The sequence below is a fragment of the Talpa occidentalis genome, unplaced genomic scaffold (assembly GCF_014898055.3).
Source record: "Talpa occidentalis isolate TD23 unplaced genomic scaffold, MPIMG_talOcc4v2.1 talOcc4.10, whole genome shotgun sequence".
Taxonomy (NCBI): Eukaryota; Metazoa; Chordata; class Mammalia; order Eulipotyphla; family Talpidae; genus Talpa; species Talpa occidentalis.
In genome coordinates this window covers 6083673-6101796 of record NW_023600993.1, presented here as the reverse complement: position 1 = coordinate 6101796, position 18124 = coordinate 6083673, and the positions used below count along the sequence as shown (strand labels likewise).

Here is an 18124-nt window from a genome sequence, read left to right as displayed (position 1 = left end):
CTCCAGCTTGTCCTTGAGTGCGGTACCCAGGCTGGGGCCCTCTGCTCCCCGTCTCCTTCCTCCTCTGCTGCTTCTGCCCTCACCCCTGTCCTTATTCCCTTTTCTCCCCTTGGCTCACAGCACTTTACTTTTCACTCTCTGAGGGTGAAGGCAAAAGAGGGAAAAACAGACAAACATGAACCGTCCTCCTTTCAACTTGACAAAGGCTGGGGACGTCTCTGACCGCGAGAGCTGGGAACGTGATACAAACTCGGTGGGCGATGTCCAGAGTGGGCTTGGGGTTTCCCTGGATTTTGTTTGTTTTCCCCAGTAGAGTTGATGTGTCTGCTGTTGGGGTGTCTGTGCAGAAGGTCCACCCGCCCTCGAGTGGCCATTTTAGCACCTTCATTTGTACACAGATGGACATGCTTGGCCATGAGACCACTTAGCCTGCAAACATGTGAGGGGTGCAATTCCCTGTTTCACGTGGCACCCCGGGCCAAGGGAGTGAGGCTGGCTCTCCTGGCGCCTGGACCCCTTGTGGCTGGGCCTTGTGCAGGGTCAGGGAACACACAAGGAGATGTCCCAGGGAGCATCCCGGTGTTCAGAGACTCCTGAGAGCCCTGGGTGGGGCTTATCAGTGACACGTCTAGTTAGGAGCCACTCGTGACCCACGCGCTGGCCCTGCCCTCCTGGGGCCTGGTCTTGTCACCTGCCTCCTCATAGCCCCGTGACGGACAATAGGATTATCCTCCTTTTACAGAAAAACCAAGGCTCAGAGAGGTTCTGTAACTTGTTCAAGGTCACACAGCGTGAGTAGGTAACAGAGTCAGCACTCACACCCATGCCAGTTGACTCTAAAGCAGAGCCCCGGCCAGCTGCCATGCCCACTGTGGGCATTGTGCTCGGCCAGCGGCCAGGAACCACTAGCTCTGGGACCTGGACCCCGTTAACTTCAGACCATTGGCCGTTGACGCTGTCTAGACACAGCTGACAACTGCTGTAGAATGGAGCGGAGCGGGAGGTACAGGCTGTTTGTTGTAGCACATAGCACCCAAGACCCAGGGGCATAGAGAGGGGAGTCCTGTTGTACTTGCCATGTGCAGGAGGCCTCCTCCCTGCCACCACGCCCTTCAGAGTCTTTGCTGCTCTGCCTCCCACCTGGGGGCTCGACCAGTGAGAGACCCCTGTAAGAGCAGCCCTGGGGCATTATGCTTAGGGAAGCACTTTTTAGTTTTTTTTTTTTTTTTAACATTTATTCATTCATACAAGAACCGGGGTACAGGCCAGATGTGCGGGAGGGCAAGAGGATTCACCAGAGACAGAGTGGGGAACAGAACAGGCAGACTGACGAAATACACTGCTGAGGGGAGCAGCGGGCAAGACAGGAGAGGTCTGCCCCACCATGTGGGACCCTCGCCAGCCAGCCGGGATCGAACCGGCCCTGCAGAGGCTGCGGACAGCTTCACAGCGTGGTGCTCAACCGCCTGTGCCACCAGGGGAGGCCCACTTTTTAAATAGTTTTAATTCCCACTTTAAATCTCTGCTGCAACTCTTAGTGGTCAACCGTAACATTAGTCTCAAAGATTCAAACTGGAACCTTTCAAAATTTGTTGTGTCTGAAGACATGACTTCCCTCCTCTCTCAAGATTTCATAAGCCAGAGGCTCTTGAGCAGAACCCCTAACCTGCTTTCTCCCCACGTACCCCCTGGCACAGGCCAGACATGGGTAGTTGTGGCCCTGAAATTCTCTGTTCTTCTGAGCTTTGGCCCCCAGTCTCCTGTGTTGTGGGGTTGGGAGGATATTTGACAGCCTTCGTGTTAGTTATCCAAACAGTTAACCCAGAAGCTGAGGCAGGGTTGAGTCAGGCTTTTTAGACCTGCCTCCCCCTCCCCCCGCCCCCAGTGTCCAGGAAGGATGTTGACTTTGAGCCTGGGCGCTAGTCAGTGCTCCTCGTCCGGGAGGGCCCATCCCAGAGCCGCCTGCGTGGGCTGAGCTTGGGCCCAGCCTGGGCAGGGGGAGGTGCCTTCCACTCGGGCCGTGGCCCACCAGCTCCATGCAGTGTTTGGCTAATGAAGTGTGGTACCTTTAAACAGAGGTCACGGGCCTGACCTGTGTTGTGTGGGCTTCTTGTTTGTCAGGCTAGAAGCATTTTCTCATTTTCACAGTTGAGCCGAAAACAAAGGCCTCCTTATCCGAGTGGGAGCAGAGCTGAAGGGCTGACATCAGCCTTTTCCCAGCGGGCAGCCTCTCTGCCTTAAGAGTCTCTGCAGGGCCAGGAGGACAGGGGGCAGTGCTGGTCAGACCCAGGAAGAGAAAAAGTGGGGTGCAGAGTCCAAGGGGTAGGGACACAAGGGTCTTTGTCTGCATCAGATTCCCCGGGGCCTGGAGTTAGAAGTGGGGTGGAACTAGGGGCAGGGAGACCCTCACCTGTGGGGAGCCTGGGACACAGAGCCAGGAGTTCTGAGCGCTTTCCCAGTCCAGGGTCTCGCTTTCCAGAACTCTGGTTTTAGGCCTGGGGTCCATATAGGCCTCTGCTTTGGGCACACACGGCAGCTCTTGTCACTGGAGGGTTCATCTGGACTTCGTCACTTTATGCGCTCACAGACCGCCTCTTGCTGCAGGACAAAGCTGGCCTGCCTTGCAAGTATGCGTGGTGCTTCACCCCAGTGGTTTGGTGGGGGCCACGGGGAGAGCGCAGGAACTAGCCAGGGAGCTGGGGGTCTGCTCTCCCCCTCAGGGGTATTGCTGCAGATGGGCCGTTGCCTGTGTGCCACAGGAACGCAGTGAGGGGCGGTTACAAGCCTCATGTTCTGTGTCCAGCGTAGCTTTTATTTAATAAATGCCAGTGTGGGCCTCTCCTGGTGGCGCAGCGCTTGAGTGCTGGGCCGTGGGGCTGCCCGCAGCCTCTGCAGCACCGGTTCGTTCCCAGCCGCCGGCGAGGGTCCCACCAAAAAAAAAAAAAAGCCAGTGTGTGGTCCTTTGCTAAGTCTTTGGGTAAACACACACACACACGTGTATATATACACACACTTGAAATTTCTTCACAGATTGTCTCCAAAGCATAATTAGAGAACTTCATGTTGCAGTCATGTTCTGGGTCTGGCGGTAGCTAGGAACCTTGCCAAACGAGGGATCCGAATTCTGGATCCCAGCCCTCTGCGCCCCCACCGAGGCAGCTGTGTTGTGGAATAGACACAGGCGGAGCCCACGCCTGCCCTCCTGACGAGCCCGACCCCATGCCTGCCCTTCCCAGAGACACCTAACGAAGTTGCTCATGGACCCACGTGGGACCCAGCTCCAGCAATGGGGTCAAGGCCAACTTCTGTCAGGTCAGGCCGCTTTAAAGCAGGTGTGAACTGAAACCCTCTCTGCCTCCCGACCAACCCTGGGTGGGCCCGTTCTGGGTGGTGGAGCTCCCCAGCTTGCTAGGAGGGGTTTCCATGGCCACACTGGGGAATCCAGGCACTGCCATCCTGAGACTGTCTCCAGACACCCCGGCCCCCAGCTGCTTCCAGGCGTTTGGGGAGACCTGACTAGATCTTCGGGTCCACAAGGTAGCACAGCGCAGGCTTTGCAAAGCCCCATGCACTTGGGCTCCAGATGCAACCCCCACGGAGCCCTTCACGCCTGTCTTATGAGACCAGTATGAATACTCGAGGGGGTACTGTTGCCTGAGAAAATGAGCATTTTCTTTGGCTTCCAAATTCTGTGACGGACTTTCCGTCGCACAGAGCTCTGGCGTGTAAAGCTTAGCTGTGAAGACGAAATGCTGTGCTGTTCCTTGACTTGGGACTGTAATGCACCCCCACCCCCCCAGCCATGTGCTGCAGCTTTTCGAGGAGCCGCAGTCCTGGTCCCTCCCCGTCTGCTTTTCCTGCCTCCTCCTCTTGGCAAATGGCAATTCCTTCTGCTCTGGGATGAGCATTTCTCTGCATGAAATGACACTTGTTAATTACATGCCCATCCGTCATGTCATCCTCCCCAGACGCCTGTCCCTCCAGCCCAGGGGCCCAGGCTTACCTCCCTCCCACCCACATGGGCACCGTCCCGTAAGGAGATGCTGAATGAAAAAGAAGTCGCTGGGAGACCACAGGAGGTACCTTTGCCTGTGATGGGTGATTTTAAGAATTGCTTCAGAGACCAAGTAAATCCTGAGCTCCACCACCTCCCATGCTTCCTCTTCCCTGTGTAACCCTGTAGTTAGCTCTGGGATGTGCTAGAATAGAGCCCTGTACCTCCTCTGCTCCTGCGCCCTGCACCCCTGGCTCCTTCCAAAAGGAAGACACATCCCTGCACGGTTTACAGCCCGCATCTCAGCCCGCCTGTGAGCCTCGCTCCAGGTCGATGGCCTTGTTCCCGTGTGGACTCCGAGCCCTCACGGTTAATGCGAGCACCAGTTTCCTTCCGCTTGCGTTGTGTTTCTTCTTGGGCATCGCGCTCCAGCCCCAATGTGGACATGAGGGTAGGTGCTCTTTGCAATGAGCAGCTCAGCTCAGCGGGTCGAGTCTCACAGGCCGGGCGCTGGCCAGCTCCACCTGGGTGGATGCCCAGCCAAAAGACTAGCTCTGACCACTCTAGAAAAGCAACCAGACCTCCACTCACGTGACCACACCTCCAGATCCACCCCACCAGTGCTCGGAGCCTCAGTGCTCCCCGGGTGACGGCGGGCCTTCCTGCTGCCGCTGTCTCTGCAGGTAGCGCTGGGTGCCCACGTGTGGGCTGGAGACCACACCGCACGTGATGGAGGCCCAGGCCCTGATGCCCTGGACCCACATGTTGAAGGGGCTGAGGGCCTTGAGCCCCTCCCTCGGCAGGTTCACCCATAGGCCGTGTCTCTGGCTGTGACCACAAGGTAAAACCCACATTCTTGAGGGTGGCCATCCAGGACTCCGGTTATCTGTCCCGAGCGTCCTCTCCCAGCACCGTCTCGTCGGGGGCTACAGCTGAATATAAAAATGGTGCGGCGCTCACCCAGGGCCCAGGGCCGTCCCGTCCAGCGCCTTCAGACGCTCATCTTGAGGCTGCGGTCTGCCAGGGCACCCGGCGGACGCAGTGAGTGTCGCTGCCGGGCACACAGGCCCCTTCTGTCCCCGCGTCTGCTCTTTGGGCAGAAAGGCTCCCGACGTCTGCGTCGCCTGCGCGTTGCTGGAACTTTCGAAACGTACCATTCAAGTCGGGTGATGACTTGCAGTTGAGTTCAGACCTATAGAAACAGTGGACAGTTCGGCGTCCAGGCCTGGCTGGCCCCTCTGTGCCCCGATGCCGCCCCTCTGTGCCATGGACAGTGCTTATCTGCAGGTGTCTGCTCCCGGCAGGGTCTCCCGGAGTCTCCTTCACACATTGCATTTAGTAGTCGTGGTTTCTGGTCATCTCCATCCTCGCTCTTGGGATTGAGGGGAATGGTTCTTCTCATTTTGTGGGGGCTGGTGGTAGTGGAGCTTGGAAGGTAGGGGGCCCCCAGGGTGTTGGTCCCTGGTTGGGGCTGCTGTCTGGACGTCAGGCAGGGATAGCCTGTCAGCACTGGGAGGGCGGCTGTGAGAGAGAGAGAGAGAGAGAGAGAGAGAGAAGCACACACACACAAAGGGTGTGCCGGGGTGGGATGTGGTTCTGAGGGGGCAGTGGGAGGTGAGGGCCGAGAGAGCTGGTGGAGGGGATGGACCGAAATTTCCGTGCCTGCTCTAAGATAACTCAGCTCACCTTCCATAAATTTTTATTACTGCCCCAAAGGCTTGTTTCTATTAATAGCCAACAATTCCAACAGTTTTATTTAAAAAAAAAAGTCCAGCACCTTCAGTTACTTATGACAAAGGTGGTGGAACATTCTCCCCTGTTCTTTTTCTCCTAAACCTAGTAGATTGCTTTCCTGGGAGGCCCCCAATTATTACTTAGAAATAATTCAAGTTCAGGTGAAGCCTCTTGACTGAAACGGGGGCGGGGGGTGATTCAGCAGCACATTTGATCTCTAATAAAACCCATCTCAGAACTTTTTAAACTTTTTTTTAAGATTTATGTATTTATGCATACAAGAGCTGGGGTACAGGCCAGAGATGCAGGGGGTCAGAGGATTCACCAAAGACAGAGCAGGGAGCAGAACAGGCAGAAGGACTGAAATACACTGCTGAGGGGAGCAGCGGGCGAGGCAGGAGAGGTCTGCTGTGCCATGCGAGTAGCTCCCTGGCCGGCCGGGATTGAATTTGTGCTGTAGAGGCTGCGGACAGCTTCATAGTGTGGTGCTTAACCCCTTGTGCCACCAGGGAGGCCCCCATCTCAGAACTTTTAAGAACTGATGTTAGGCACACCCCAGTGGCCCTGTGCTGGGAGGGGGTTTCTGTGCAGATCAAGAAAGGTAACTGGGTTTCTCAGGGTGACTTAATAGGGAGCCATGGTGAATCTGGAGGCCAGGGAGAGTGCGCAGGATGGGTGTGAGGGTTCTGGAGAGGGTCCAGAACCAGCAGGGGAGGGGAGGGGACTCTGCTGGAGAGGGGACACTAGGGGGAGAGGGTCCTTCTGGGGAGAGCACCTTGGCGGGCAGAGGACCCTGGAGGAGAGTGGCCCCAGCCCCAGCATCACCTTCCACCTCCAGTTGCTGTGATCTCAGGGGCTGCCTCACTTCTGTCCTTTTCTGGGATTGGTGGTTCAGCTCTTCTTTCATTTCCAAGAAATGCATCATAGTATCCTTCCAGTAAATTCTCCCTTTTTCTTAAGCTAGCCCAGCCTTGTTTCAAGTTGCTGTAACCCAAAGAACTTGTTAACAGATGCAGACATGCGATCAGTTTGCAGTGTTTCCTATCCTCTGCAGAACTTGTGGGCCCGGCTGTGCCCCATTCCTGTTCCCATCCTTCACTTCCCATTTTTCTGGAGGTGGAATTGCAGGGTCAGGGGGCACCCGTGTCTCGTTCACGTCCTGCCAGCTTGCTGTGTTGTGGTGTTCCGCTGGCACCTTTCGCCCTGCAGCTTCCTCCCAGGCACCTCCAGCCATTTAATTTTTGCAACTTTATTGCAGTAACTTGTGTTTTTCTTGTCACTGCTACTTGAACCATCCTTCACGTGTTGATTTGCCATTTCGATTTCTTCTTTTGTGACTATATCTTTGTCGGTGTTTTTTTTTTTTTGTATATATATATATATATATATATATATATATATATAGAAGCCAGGGTATTCATCTTTCTATGGCTGTTTTACAGCCCTTCAAAGTAAGCCTCGCTGTCATTTTCCTAATGTTAACTTGCTCTTCAGCTTCACTTACTGCGTCTTTGAAATGCGGCTGTCTGTCATCGTGAAGTGGCCGAACCCTCCGATCCTGACTTGCCGTCCGGGCCGTGTCCCTGTCTGGGGTGATGATCACATGTGCTCGCTGCATCTCCTTTGTGGAACAGCGGGGAGTGCAGTGTTGGCTTCTTCCTTCCTTCGTTCATTTGGCCAGACATTTGCTGAGTGTCTGTTTTGTTGTTGGCACCGGGGGCCGGGGGTGTGAAGGAGTCAGCCCTGGGTGGGACGTCACCGTTCTGTGTGGGTCTTGGGAAGTGACTTGGGGTGGCGATGTGTGTTTGGGGGGGCAGGGGTACCCCATTTCAAGAAAGAACAGGCTTGCAGCCCGGATTCCCCGATCCTGCCTTTGCCTTCCCCGGGACAATTTCCACTCTGCAGCAAGCCCGAGTGGTCAGGGTGCTCTCAGGGATTGTCTCAGCGGTCTCGTCGGGCACTGTCAGCGAGCTCTGAGATCCGGAGTCTCAGTCCTGGCCCATTTAACCACTTTACCAGATGTTTCCTGCAGCTGGACAGATGTGCCATTTACTCGAAAGTCACCTCCTGAGCTCCTGCGTGTTGTGGACACTGTTGCTATAGACAGTGAATCTGCCGGGGCAGGATTTGGAAAGTGACTTGTACATCATTTTTGGGTCGGAGATGTATTTTTTTCCCCAGAACAGAAATGATGTTTTCATTATCTGCTTCTGTCTTCTATGTTACATTTCTAGTCTCCGGTCCATGACTGAGTCTAGCTAGTTGAGCAGAGTTTACTCTGGTGACCTCCCCGGGCCTGGCTGGGCCTTCCGTCAGCACACAGCCAACAGCCTCAGGCCTCTCGGATTGCTTTGCCCCATGTGCCTGGGTTTGAAAGAACCCAGGCTGTGGGCAGGTGAGAATCTGACCGGTGCCCCACTTCTGCAGTACCTGACGTAGGCACGTGGCTCGGCAGGCGGCAGCCTTGCCAACCGACGCACCCGCCTGTGAGCCCACCCGGGCCACCAGGGAGCGCCGGGCGCCTCTGCCCTCTGCCCTCGCGGCCGCCAGTCTCCGTGGTCTCCTCGGTCCCAGAGAAGAGAGCCTCTCAGCCAGGCCGGGGCTGTGGGAGGAGAGCAGAAGGAAGCTGTTTCCTCCAACACAAGGAGAGTGTAGCTGGGGCTGCAGCGGGGAGACGGGCATTTCTGACATTCCTGCTGGCGGGCCGGCTGCAGTGCACGCACTGCTGCAGAGCGCGGGCGCCCTTCCTCCCCCCGGCGGGGAAGCCTGACTTTAGAGTTTTATAAAAGCCGTATGTTATGGAAGATGGAGACACAAAGGAAGAGGAAATGCGTGCCGTAATTCTGACAGCAGATCTATTTTCTCACAAATGGAACGGTAATGGTGCGTGGAACGTTTTGGCAAGACCCTGTCTGTAAACAAACCCTCCCAGGAGTTACTAACCTATCCCAGGACCCGCTGGCAACGGCCTCTGCGGCGCGGGGCGGGCAGGAGGCCCCTTACCTTGGTCCCTGCCTGCAGGAGACTCTTATTCTGACAGGCGTCCGGCAGATCCAGTTCTGGGCCGGGACTGCCTGCCAAGTTTGTGAGGCCCAAGGCTTTCTTGTGGGACGACGCTGGGCTGTCTTCATGCTCTTTGGCAATGATTAAAGTGAGGTTAGTACCAAAAACCCTTTCATTTCATTCCCTTATCCCTGCTTTTTCAAACCAGATGGCAACCCTGTATTTTCAGCTGTAATTGATTTAAACGGTGAGGCAGCAAGTGCGGGGAGAGGCAGCGCTGGCTCTGCTGAGGGGCAGCGAAGGTTTCCTTCCCACCCCGCCCCCCGTTCCCGTCCCCGTCCCCTCACCCGCCTATTTCAGTCAGACCCTCCAGCTGGGGACAGGTTCTCGGGGCAGGGTGCAGCGCTGGCTCCCGCACACCGCGGGCTGGCGGGGGCACGCTTGTCCTTGTTTCCTTGGTGGACTGGAAGTGCCCAAGTTTCAGGTGATGGCTGACATGTTGCTGCCAGGCCGGCCGTCACGTGACTGCCAGACAATGGGGCACAGTCTGCGCGGCGGCGGCTCCAGGGAGGATGGGGTGCCTTTTCTTCCTACTCATTTGGGCTGCCAGGACCGCCTCCACAAGGGGCTGTGTTTCAGGGCTAACGTTTACTCTGAAAGAAAATTACAAGGGGAATAAAAGCACTTGGCCACAGCGACAGTCTGGGGGTTTCGACCTCAGCTATTTGACCACTTCCCTCCATGGAAATTGGACCCACGTCCCTGCTGTGTGAGCCGCCTTCGAGTGCGGGGTCAGTTAGAGACGGAGGCCTTCACGTGCGGCCGAGTGAGCGCTGCTGTTGGCTCTCCCCGTCGCTTGTAAACTAGCCCCAGACAGGCTGCTCCTCCCTCCTGCCCCCCGCCCTGAAATGAGGCGGGGGTGGCGTGGGGCCCGGTGCGTCTGCCCAGCGCACCGTGAGGACGGTGGCTTCGGTTTCATCGTGGGAGAGACGCATTTCTGGGGCACTTACGGGGGAGTTGCAGATGGAAGAAGATGTGTCAAAGATAGTATATGTGCAAAAGCGCTTCGTGAAACTGCCTGCTAATGTCAGACAAGTGGTGGTAATTATTCACGTTCGCCATCCTTGCCGACGCGAGTCATTTTGAAAGGGCCGTAGTGAGAACCGAGAACCACAAGTATGTGGCTGTGCGTCCCCACGGTCTTGCTTGGCGACTGCCATTGACGGTGGCCCCACGGGAGCCAGTGGGCTGGGTGATGGATGTGCTTTGTTTATTTAATTTTTGTGTCCAATGTTTACATTACTCACGAGCGTTTCTCTCGTGGACCACTTGGGCTGTGTTTACAGAGACTTGCATTTTTGGTGGTGGTTGCAGCCAGACCCATCCTCTCTGAAGCCTTTTATTTTTCTCTATGGAGAGGGACAAGCATGTAGTGAAACATACATCCTGTAATTCCAGCCTTTTTAAGACCAGTGATTCGTCAAGCTTCTGAGGACTGAAGAACATAGAACTCCCATGCGAGCCCGCAGCCCCGTCTGCGGACATACCCCACAGAACTGAAAGGAGGCTCCCTGGCAGATACCTGTACCCCACCTTCGTGGCCACATTATTCTAACAGGCAAAAGGTGGACGCAATGCAAGTGTCCCTCGCCGGGGGCATGGGCACGCAAGATGGGCAACAGGAACCCAGGAATATTACTCAGCCTTAAAGAGGAAGGTGACTGACAGCCTAGCCCGCGGGCGGAGCTCGGAAACAAAGCCCTTAGTGCATGACAAAGGGCGAGCTGTGTGAGGTCCAGTCAGTTACATGAGGTCCCTGGAGACTTAGAGACAGTAGAATGGGGGGTGGTGAAGGGGGCTTCAGTGTTTCCTGGGGGACGGTTTCAGTTGGGAAGGTGGAAGAGAGGTGGAGGTAGATGCAGAGATGGGGCACACAGGGCGAAGGCACTTAAAGCCACCAGACCATGTACCACTTAAGACTGTTGACAGTGGAAAGTTTTAGGCTGCGTGGAACCACGATTACATGCTACGGAAGTCCCTCTGTGGACTGGTCACCTTCGTTCAGGTGAGGAAGCCAGCAGGCTCTGTTCCGGGTGCAGCCTGTCTCAGCTCTGCAGCGGGCGGTGTGTGCAGAGGGGGCCTGTAGTGGGAGGTGAATCCTGGGGCCATTTTCACTTGATTTGGATGAACCATTATCATGTGGTTTGGGGTGTCCCCATATAAAGGAGGGGGTGTGTCCCTTGGGGGCACTGGGGGATGCAAATCCTCTGGATTCCTCGAAGGCATTTAAAAAAAGATTAATTATGCATAGAAGAACTGGGGTGTAGGCCAGAGGTGCGGGGGGTGTGTGTGTGCGCGCGTGCGTGCGTGCGTACGTGTGTGTTTTCCCCACAGACAGATTGGGAGCAGAACTAGAGGACTGACTGGAGTACACTGGTGTGCAGTGTTGGAGACAGGAGTGGTCTGCTGCACCATGTGGGTCAGCTCCCTGCCCAGGGATCGAACTCCGGCCTTAGCGTTGTTAGGGCTGAGATTCAACCCCTAGGCCACCAGGGAGGCCCCCTGGAAGGCATTTTTAGAACCATGAAATCAAGAGCTGGGGAAAGTGCCATCTCAGCACTGGATGGGGCTTCCGCTCCCTCGGTGCCTTCCCCTTCCTGCCCGGGGTTCTGGGCTTCACATCAGATGTGATCGTAGTAGCCAGGGGTTGTTCCCATATGTTGGCGATGTTACAGGAAAGCTACGCAGATTAGGGAAAGTCAGTTTGAAAATGAGAAGATTTGTAAAGAAATAGTTTTATAACTCAGCCATCGATGCTGCATCTTCCCAGCCCCTGGGGAACTTGGCTTTAAGAGGAGAGATCAGTAATTTGCCTCTCAGTTGTCGTCATATTAGTAGCCTTTCTATGCTCCAGAAGGTTCTTAAATAATCTTTTGGTGGGTCACATCTTGCTCCTGATAGGTAGTATATTAAAAGGTAGCTTAGCCAGCCTTTTCTTCTTGTTTTTGGAAAGATGGGGTTCAGCCGAGGCCACTTAGATGCTTACAAGGAATTAACATGCTGAATGCTCAGAATTACTGACTATGGGACTTGCTTTCAACTGGAAGGTCCATGAATTCCTTTAATAATAACAGGGTTTTTTTTTTTTTTTAAATTTTATTTATGTATACAAGAGCTGGGGTATAGGCCAGAGGTGTGGGGTAGGGGGGAAGGACAGGGTGAGAGGATTCACCAGAGACAGAGTGGGAAGCAGAACAGGCAGATCCACTGAAATCCACTGCTGAGGGGAGCAGCGGGCAAGTCAGGAGAGGTCTGCTGCGCCATGTGGGTAGCTCCCTGGCCGGCCAGGGATGGGATTCATGCAGCGTGGCTGTGGACAGCTTCACAGGTTGCATCTTAACCCCTTGTGCCACCAGGGAAGCCCAATAATAACAGTTTTATAATGAGTAATTGTAATAATGATGGTAATAGATATTTAAGTGAATATTTGGTAGCTACTTTGATACCTCTTGTTAGATGAGCATCTGGTCACTTTACATACTTAATGCACATGTTCTCTAACATTATACCATAGCTGTATAATCTATTCAACGCAGCGCTTTAATTTTGCTCACAAAATTTCTGATGCCTGTCAGCTAGGTGGGCAGTTTTAGAAGAAAAACAGACTCTAAATTCTGTTGTGGAATGGATTGAATTGGGGTGTATCCACTAAGATCAAGAAGTTCACAACATAATTTGGACCGCAAGCTACTGGTGCTCAGGCGAGGGAATGAGAGTGTGGGGTGCTTGTCGGGCGAGAGGGGTGGCGGCCAGCCTTAAGGGCACGGGAAGTTTGTGTGATCACAGCCGCCCGCCCGAGTGTGTGCAGGGCTTCACTGCGTCTCTTTGCCGGGTGCAGAGCCTCAGATACGGGGCACTAACAGACGGCAAGAGTAGGAAGGATGGCGGGCGGCCCTCGTCTCCCGTGTGGAAGCTCCTTGAGTAGCCCTGTGGGAAGCGCCGTTGCAGACGATTGCAGGTCTTGGATGGCCCTGATTTTGAATGTTCTATTGTTTCACCTTAGTCTGCTCTTCTTAGATCGTGTGCCACAACTTTTGCTTCAAAAACATGCTGTAAGTCGAAAGGAACGGTCCTTCCCAGTTTCTCAGGTCCAGTGCTGCAGCCCGTACCTGGAGGTGAGGGCTGACTGGACCTCGCGTGGGGAGGCGGGGGTTAGGGCCGTTTGATGGGGTTCTGGTTGGTGACGAGCATTCTTGGCAGGGCAGGGCTGACACAGAAGTAGTTTCTGGTAGTTGGGAGAAGAAATTGAATCACCTTTGACCCCAGAATTCTCCTGGGAAGTTGCTTCCATTCGCTATGCATGAGGAGCTCTTCCTGAAGCCCTGCGGGGGGAGCTGAGCTGCTCCCCGAGGAGGGAGCGGTAGTCCAGGCCCGGGGACGCTGCCCTCCGCGCCCTTCCCCCTCCCGCCACAGCCTTGCTACCACGAACCCACCGTCCTCGGCGCAGGACAGACACCCAGTCTGCCCACTACACACTTTAGGGCACCGTCCAGCAATTTGTTGCCCAAGTGAGCCTTCAGAAGGGTCTGGTCCGGGAGGGGCGGCTCTTTGCCCGCCCAGAATGAAAGTGGCCGTGAGGCCGAGGGTGTCTTCAGACCATTACCTGCTGGGCGGCCTTGCCCCGTCCCCCCGGCTGCCTGCCCTGCTCGCTGCGCTCCGCGAGTCCCTCCGCTGTTCAAGCCGGCCAGTGCAGGTTTCTTCCAAGCACACACTTGCTTCGCGTGGGTTCCCCCGCGCCTCCGCTGCCGTGTGCCAGGCACTGTTCTAGACTCCGACTCACGGACGTGGCCGAGCAGCGCCGTGCTGGGGTCCCTCTCCTGCCTGGTTTCACTCCAGGCACGTCTGGTAGGAACCCGCCTCTCTGGCAAAGCAGGAAGCGCCCATGTGCCCAGAAACCTCTGGCTGTGCAGGGGGGCGGGTTCCGGGGGATTCCACCTGGGGCGTTTCCTGTCCCAGCTCTGGCGCAGGGGCTCTGTTGAAAGCTGAAAATATGACTGCGGCTTTTTGTTTTTTTTTTTTTAAATAACATTAACCGAGAGAATCCATGACCAAAGCGACAGCTCGTGTAGTGGTAGTGGCGGCGGGAACTTGAATTCAGTCCTCTGATCACACGCAGCTACTTCCCCACGCATCTGAAAGCGCCGGGTGGGCATGTGGGTCGTGTGCCGTTCCCTCCACGCCCAGTGTGGGTGTACATGAGGGTCCCCGCGTGGCAGTAGCAGGGGCTCGGCTGAAGTGGGGGCCTGCGCCTCAGGTGGCCGGCAGGGGGGGTGTTCGCCAGCCACGTCGCAGGGGTGACCCTGGCCTCGGTGTCAGTGTTCCCGCCGTCTCCGCTCACGATGGCAACATGCGGACGGTTCTGGTCAGAGAAACTGGTGCTTCCCGGCATGGGGCTGAGCCTCCGGGAGGTGACTCCGTCTCCCCGCAGCCCGTGAGCGCTGGGCTCTGCTGGCCTCTCTGTGCGGCAGGTCTGGGGAGCCTGTGTTTCCCCCAGCAATCAGGTGTCGGCCCTGGACGTGGGGGTGGGAGACGCTGGGAGGCCCGGCCCTCCCCAGAGCCCTTGTCTCCTTACACATCGCTCCGCTGACCTAGCGCTAGGCTGGTGGTTCGGCCCCGGCGAGGGGAAGACCATGCTCCCGCCATGCAGCGCCAGGAAATGGAGCTGCAGCAAGCGAGGGTGCCCCGAGAGCCAGGATCTTCCAGCCTGGCCCCCCCAATGCTGAGTGCTGTGCAGGCAGCCTTCCTGGTGCTGGCCTGCAGCACGGCCGGAGGGGATGTGCCCTGCAGCCCCGCGTGCCCAGGAAAGGGCAGCTGCGAGACCGGAGGGTGTTGGGGACGGCCTTCAGCTAGAGCAGCTGGCGCGCTTTTATGGTGAGGCAGCGCTGCGTCCTCGTCGCCTGGAAGCCTGTGGATGGCCGATGGGGAGGTCGCCCAGGTGCCTTCGCTGTCCAAAATGGCACTGAGCAGAGACAGGGGTTTTGGATTAAACTTGGCCAGTCGGCTTCTTTCCTCTCGGACACGAGAGCAGGCGGGGGTCTTGCGGGCCTCCTAAATGGCTCCTGGGGAAGCCGGGGCAGCTGGCTCCCCGCAGCCCCCCCCCCCCGCCCCCCATGTCCTCTGGGTATCAGCCGAGCACCGCAGGACGGCGCGCGCGTCAAGGATCCCTGCGGTCCGGGGCCTGCGGGACCGCGCGAGCATGTCCGGAGGGGACTTCTGAACAGCCTTTGGGGTTAATTCCACATGAAGCAGGATGCGCGGAATGCAGCTGAAGAAACAGAAAGCAGTGGGGGGCGAAGGCCACCGGAGTTGTACCAGTTTCTGGCGCTGCCGTGACCAGCACCACGGAGGCGGGTGGCTCAGAGGCTGCGGGATCGGGCAGCCGCGGGGCTGGTTCCTCTGGGGCCGCGAGGGGGTGTCTGCTCCCGGCCTGTCTCCAGAATCCTTGGTCACGGCAGGCCCCTCGCCCAGACGGGATCCTCTGCCAGCCTGGAGGCAAGTGTCCGGTCGCCTAGTTCCCTAGGGTTGGTTTTTAAACTCTAAGCAAGCAGAAAGGGGGGTGCCGCCTTTGTGGGTGCTAAGGGGGAACGTTGCTGGGTAGGCGTAATGGGACACCATGGAACCAGCTACCTGCAGTGTCCTGCACTCTCAGGCTGGGCTCCCTGTGGTGGCACCGGTGGCGTCTTTATTGGCGTGACGGTGAGTGGGGCTAGAGAGACGGCCCCATCCCCCACATCATGGCTGACCAGGACACGCCTGGCAGCTCGCAGAGCCCCGGGCTGTGCTGTGTCCCGTATGCTCCATGCCCAGTGTTTCCCGGCCCTGCCCAAGACACGGTCTAGTACCCAGGGGGCGGGGGGTGTCTGTCCAACCTCCACCTCCCCTCTACCTGCAGACCTGGTGGGCTGGACCTGCCCGCCCCAGGGCTGCTGTCAGCAACCCCCTTGCCGCGTGCTTGACGCTGGTGCCAGGGGTGATGAGGCTGGCGAGGGTGTGGGGAGACTCACCCCGGCGCCGTCTTGCTGGGGGCCAGGGAGCAGTGACACGTCCTGCTCAGAAGCGGCCAAAAGGGCAAGCTGTGTGCTGTGTGCGCCCGGGGCGGGGCGGGGGCAGAGGCGAGGGGGAGGAAATAGCGGCCGTTTCCCGAAATTCTGCTTTTTCAGAGGAAAAAGTCTTTCCTGTGGGGCATTTCCTCGGCGATGTCCTGGACTCCCTCTCCGCGTAAGCACAGACTCAGGCGGCGGCCAGCAACAGCTGGTGGCGTCCTAACCCCCCAGGGCTTAGGGCAGGAGACCCCCTTGGGAGGAGAGCCGGGGGGTGGACACCGCTGCTGTCTCCGCCCAGAGGCCCAGGGGGTGCGCGGCCTCTGCTCCCCGCATGCTCCGGCAGGAGGAAAGGGGAACAGTCCTTGGCTTTGTTGCTGCCTTTTCACTTCAGGCCCCTCCCCACCTCTGCTAAGCCGGGCCGAAGATGCCCCCAGGGCGGGGTGATTTCCGAGTGGCAGCGTGGTCTCGAGTGGGGTGGAGGGCCAGTCGCTGTGGCAGGCAGGAAGCCTGTGGGCGGGGCCGGGATGAGGGCGCAGCGCCCGGGCAGCAGCCACGTCTCTCTGGGAGCGCCGGGCATCAGGCAGCCGAGCTGGGAGCGCGCGTAATGTAGGATTTGACTCCAGGTGCCCCACGCGTGCTTGAGCCGGCCGCCTCCGTGTACCTGCGTCTCCGCTCCCGCGCTGCACTCTGCTCCCGGCGGGGGCTTGGGGTGGAGATTGTGGCGCCGCCTGGGCCCCTGCCTGCCACGGCACACGTGGACGCCGGCTGTGGGGAGGGCGCGGCTGGGGACAGGTGCTTCCGAGCTTTGGACGGCGCCTGCCTGCCCGCGTGCCGACCGGGCCGCGCTCTTCCCCGGCGCTCCCCACCGCGGCCGCCTGCTGGGTCCCTACAGGAAGCCAGGGCAGGACAGGCCGGAGGCAGAATTCAGGGCATTCATTGTTTGCCAGCGTCACTCTCTGAGAGCCGCCAGGGGATGCGTGGTCTGTGTGGGACGCATGACGTTGAGCCAGAACATTCTCTCCATGGGACAAAAATTAATTTCCGGACTGCTTTGTCATTCTGTGTCGTCAATCCGAGAATTAAAAGGGGGGAAATGCCCACCAATTAAATGGCGTGCCCAGTGCCACTGACGGCCCTGCAAGGGGTAATCTCAGCTACCGCAGGCTGGTTCCTGAGGGCACCAAGCAGGGGCTTCGTTCCAGAAGTGCCTCGGGCAGGCAGGTGACCCCACCTGGGACAGGACAGGCTGCTGGGCAGGGTGGCCAACGTGGCGCCCCAGAGCCAACTTGAGACCCTCATGAGGGGCTTGGAGTCACACCCACTGGGGTGAGTGTCCTGGGAACGTTTGACCCGAACCCCGGAAAATGGCGGCGCTAGCAGGCATTACCCCAGCAGAGGGCCATTCCACGAAACCGTCCCAGTGAAGCACCTGCCACGTAGCTGGCCTTCCCCTTGCCAGGGGTCCCGTCTGAGTGTCCGCTCTCCTTTCCAGGAGCAAGACTGCCAACGGAGACTGCCGAAAAGACCCCCGGGAGCGGAGCCGCAGCCCCATCGAGCGCGCCGTGGCCCCCACCATGAGCCTGCACGGCAGCCACCTATACACGTCCCTCCCCAGCCTCAGCATGGAGCAGCCCCTCGCACTGACCAAGAACAGCATGGACACCGGCAGGCCAGCCGGCATCTCGCCCACGCTGACCCCTGGGGAGCGGCAGCAGGTACGCCTCTGTCCCAGGGTGGAGGCGGGGGTGGGCAGAGCCCTGAGAAGAGGCCCGGAGGACGTGCTGTCCTTGAGGTCCGTGCTTGAGCAGCAGGAGCAGTACTGAGAGCATCCCACCTCTGGAGGCCTACCTGGACCTGTCCCCTTAGGACAGCAGCTGTCTCTGGGGTTTTGCTCCCCGGGAGTCTGGTTCCTGCTGGCGTCATGGCCGCCTCACTCGGAGTGACATGCTGAGCGTTGGGCTGGCATCCTGTCAAGCTGTGGGCACAGAGGTTACTAGTTCCTGCTGGTCAGGAACTTGTGATGGGCACACAGGGATGTTTTTCATTATAGGAAGATGAGGAAATTATTCCTTAGTAAACAGTGTACTTGGTAGGAAAAGGAACAGTACCTTCTAAAAACAGGGATCCTGGGGAAACGCGTCCCCTGAGGAGGTGGTGGGTGAGGCTCAGAACCGGTGTGGGAGTGCGCGGCTTTTCTCCCTGAACCGGTGCGGCGTGGCTCAAGCAGCGGCGAGGGCCCGCGCCCCCCCCCCCCACCCGCAGGCTGGCTCAGGTGCTGACCCCGACTGTG

The 18124-nt window shown here is 57.7% G+C and overlaps 1 protein-coding gene across 4 annotated transcripts in view; it reads left to right on the top strand.

Annotated features, from left to right (window-relative positions):
• Positions 1 to 18124, top strand: part of VGLL4 (vestigial like family member 4) — a 115897-nt gene that overhangs the window by 95471 nt on the left and 2302 nt on the right. For all 4 annotated transcript variants that reach the window (XM_054697866.1, XM_054697899.1, XM_054697917.1 and 1 more), the window contains one exon: positions 17327 to 17549. In XM_054697866.1, the coding sequence (XP_054553841.1) occupies positions 17327 to 17549 (223 nt within the window). The remainder of the gene's footprint in view (positions 1 to 17326; positions 17550 to 18124) is intronic.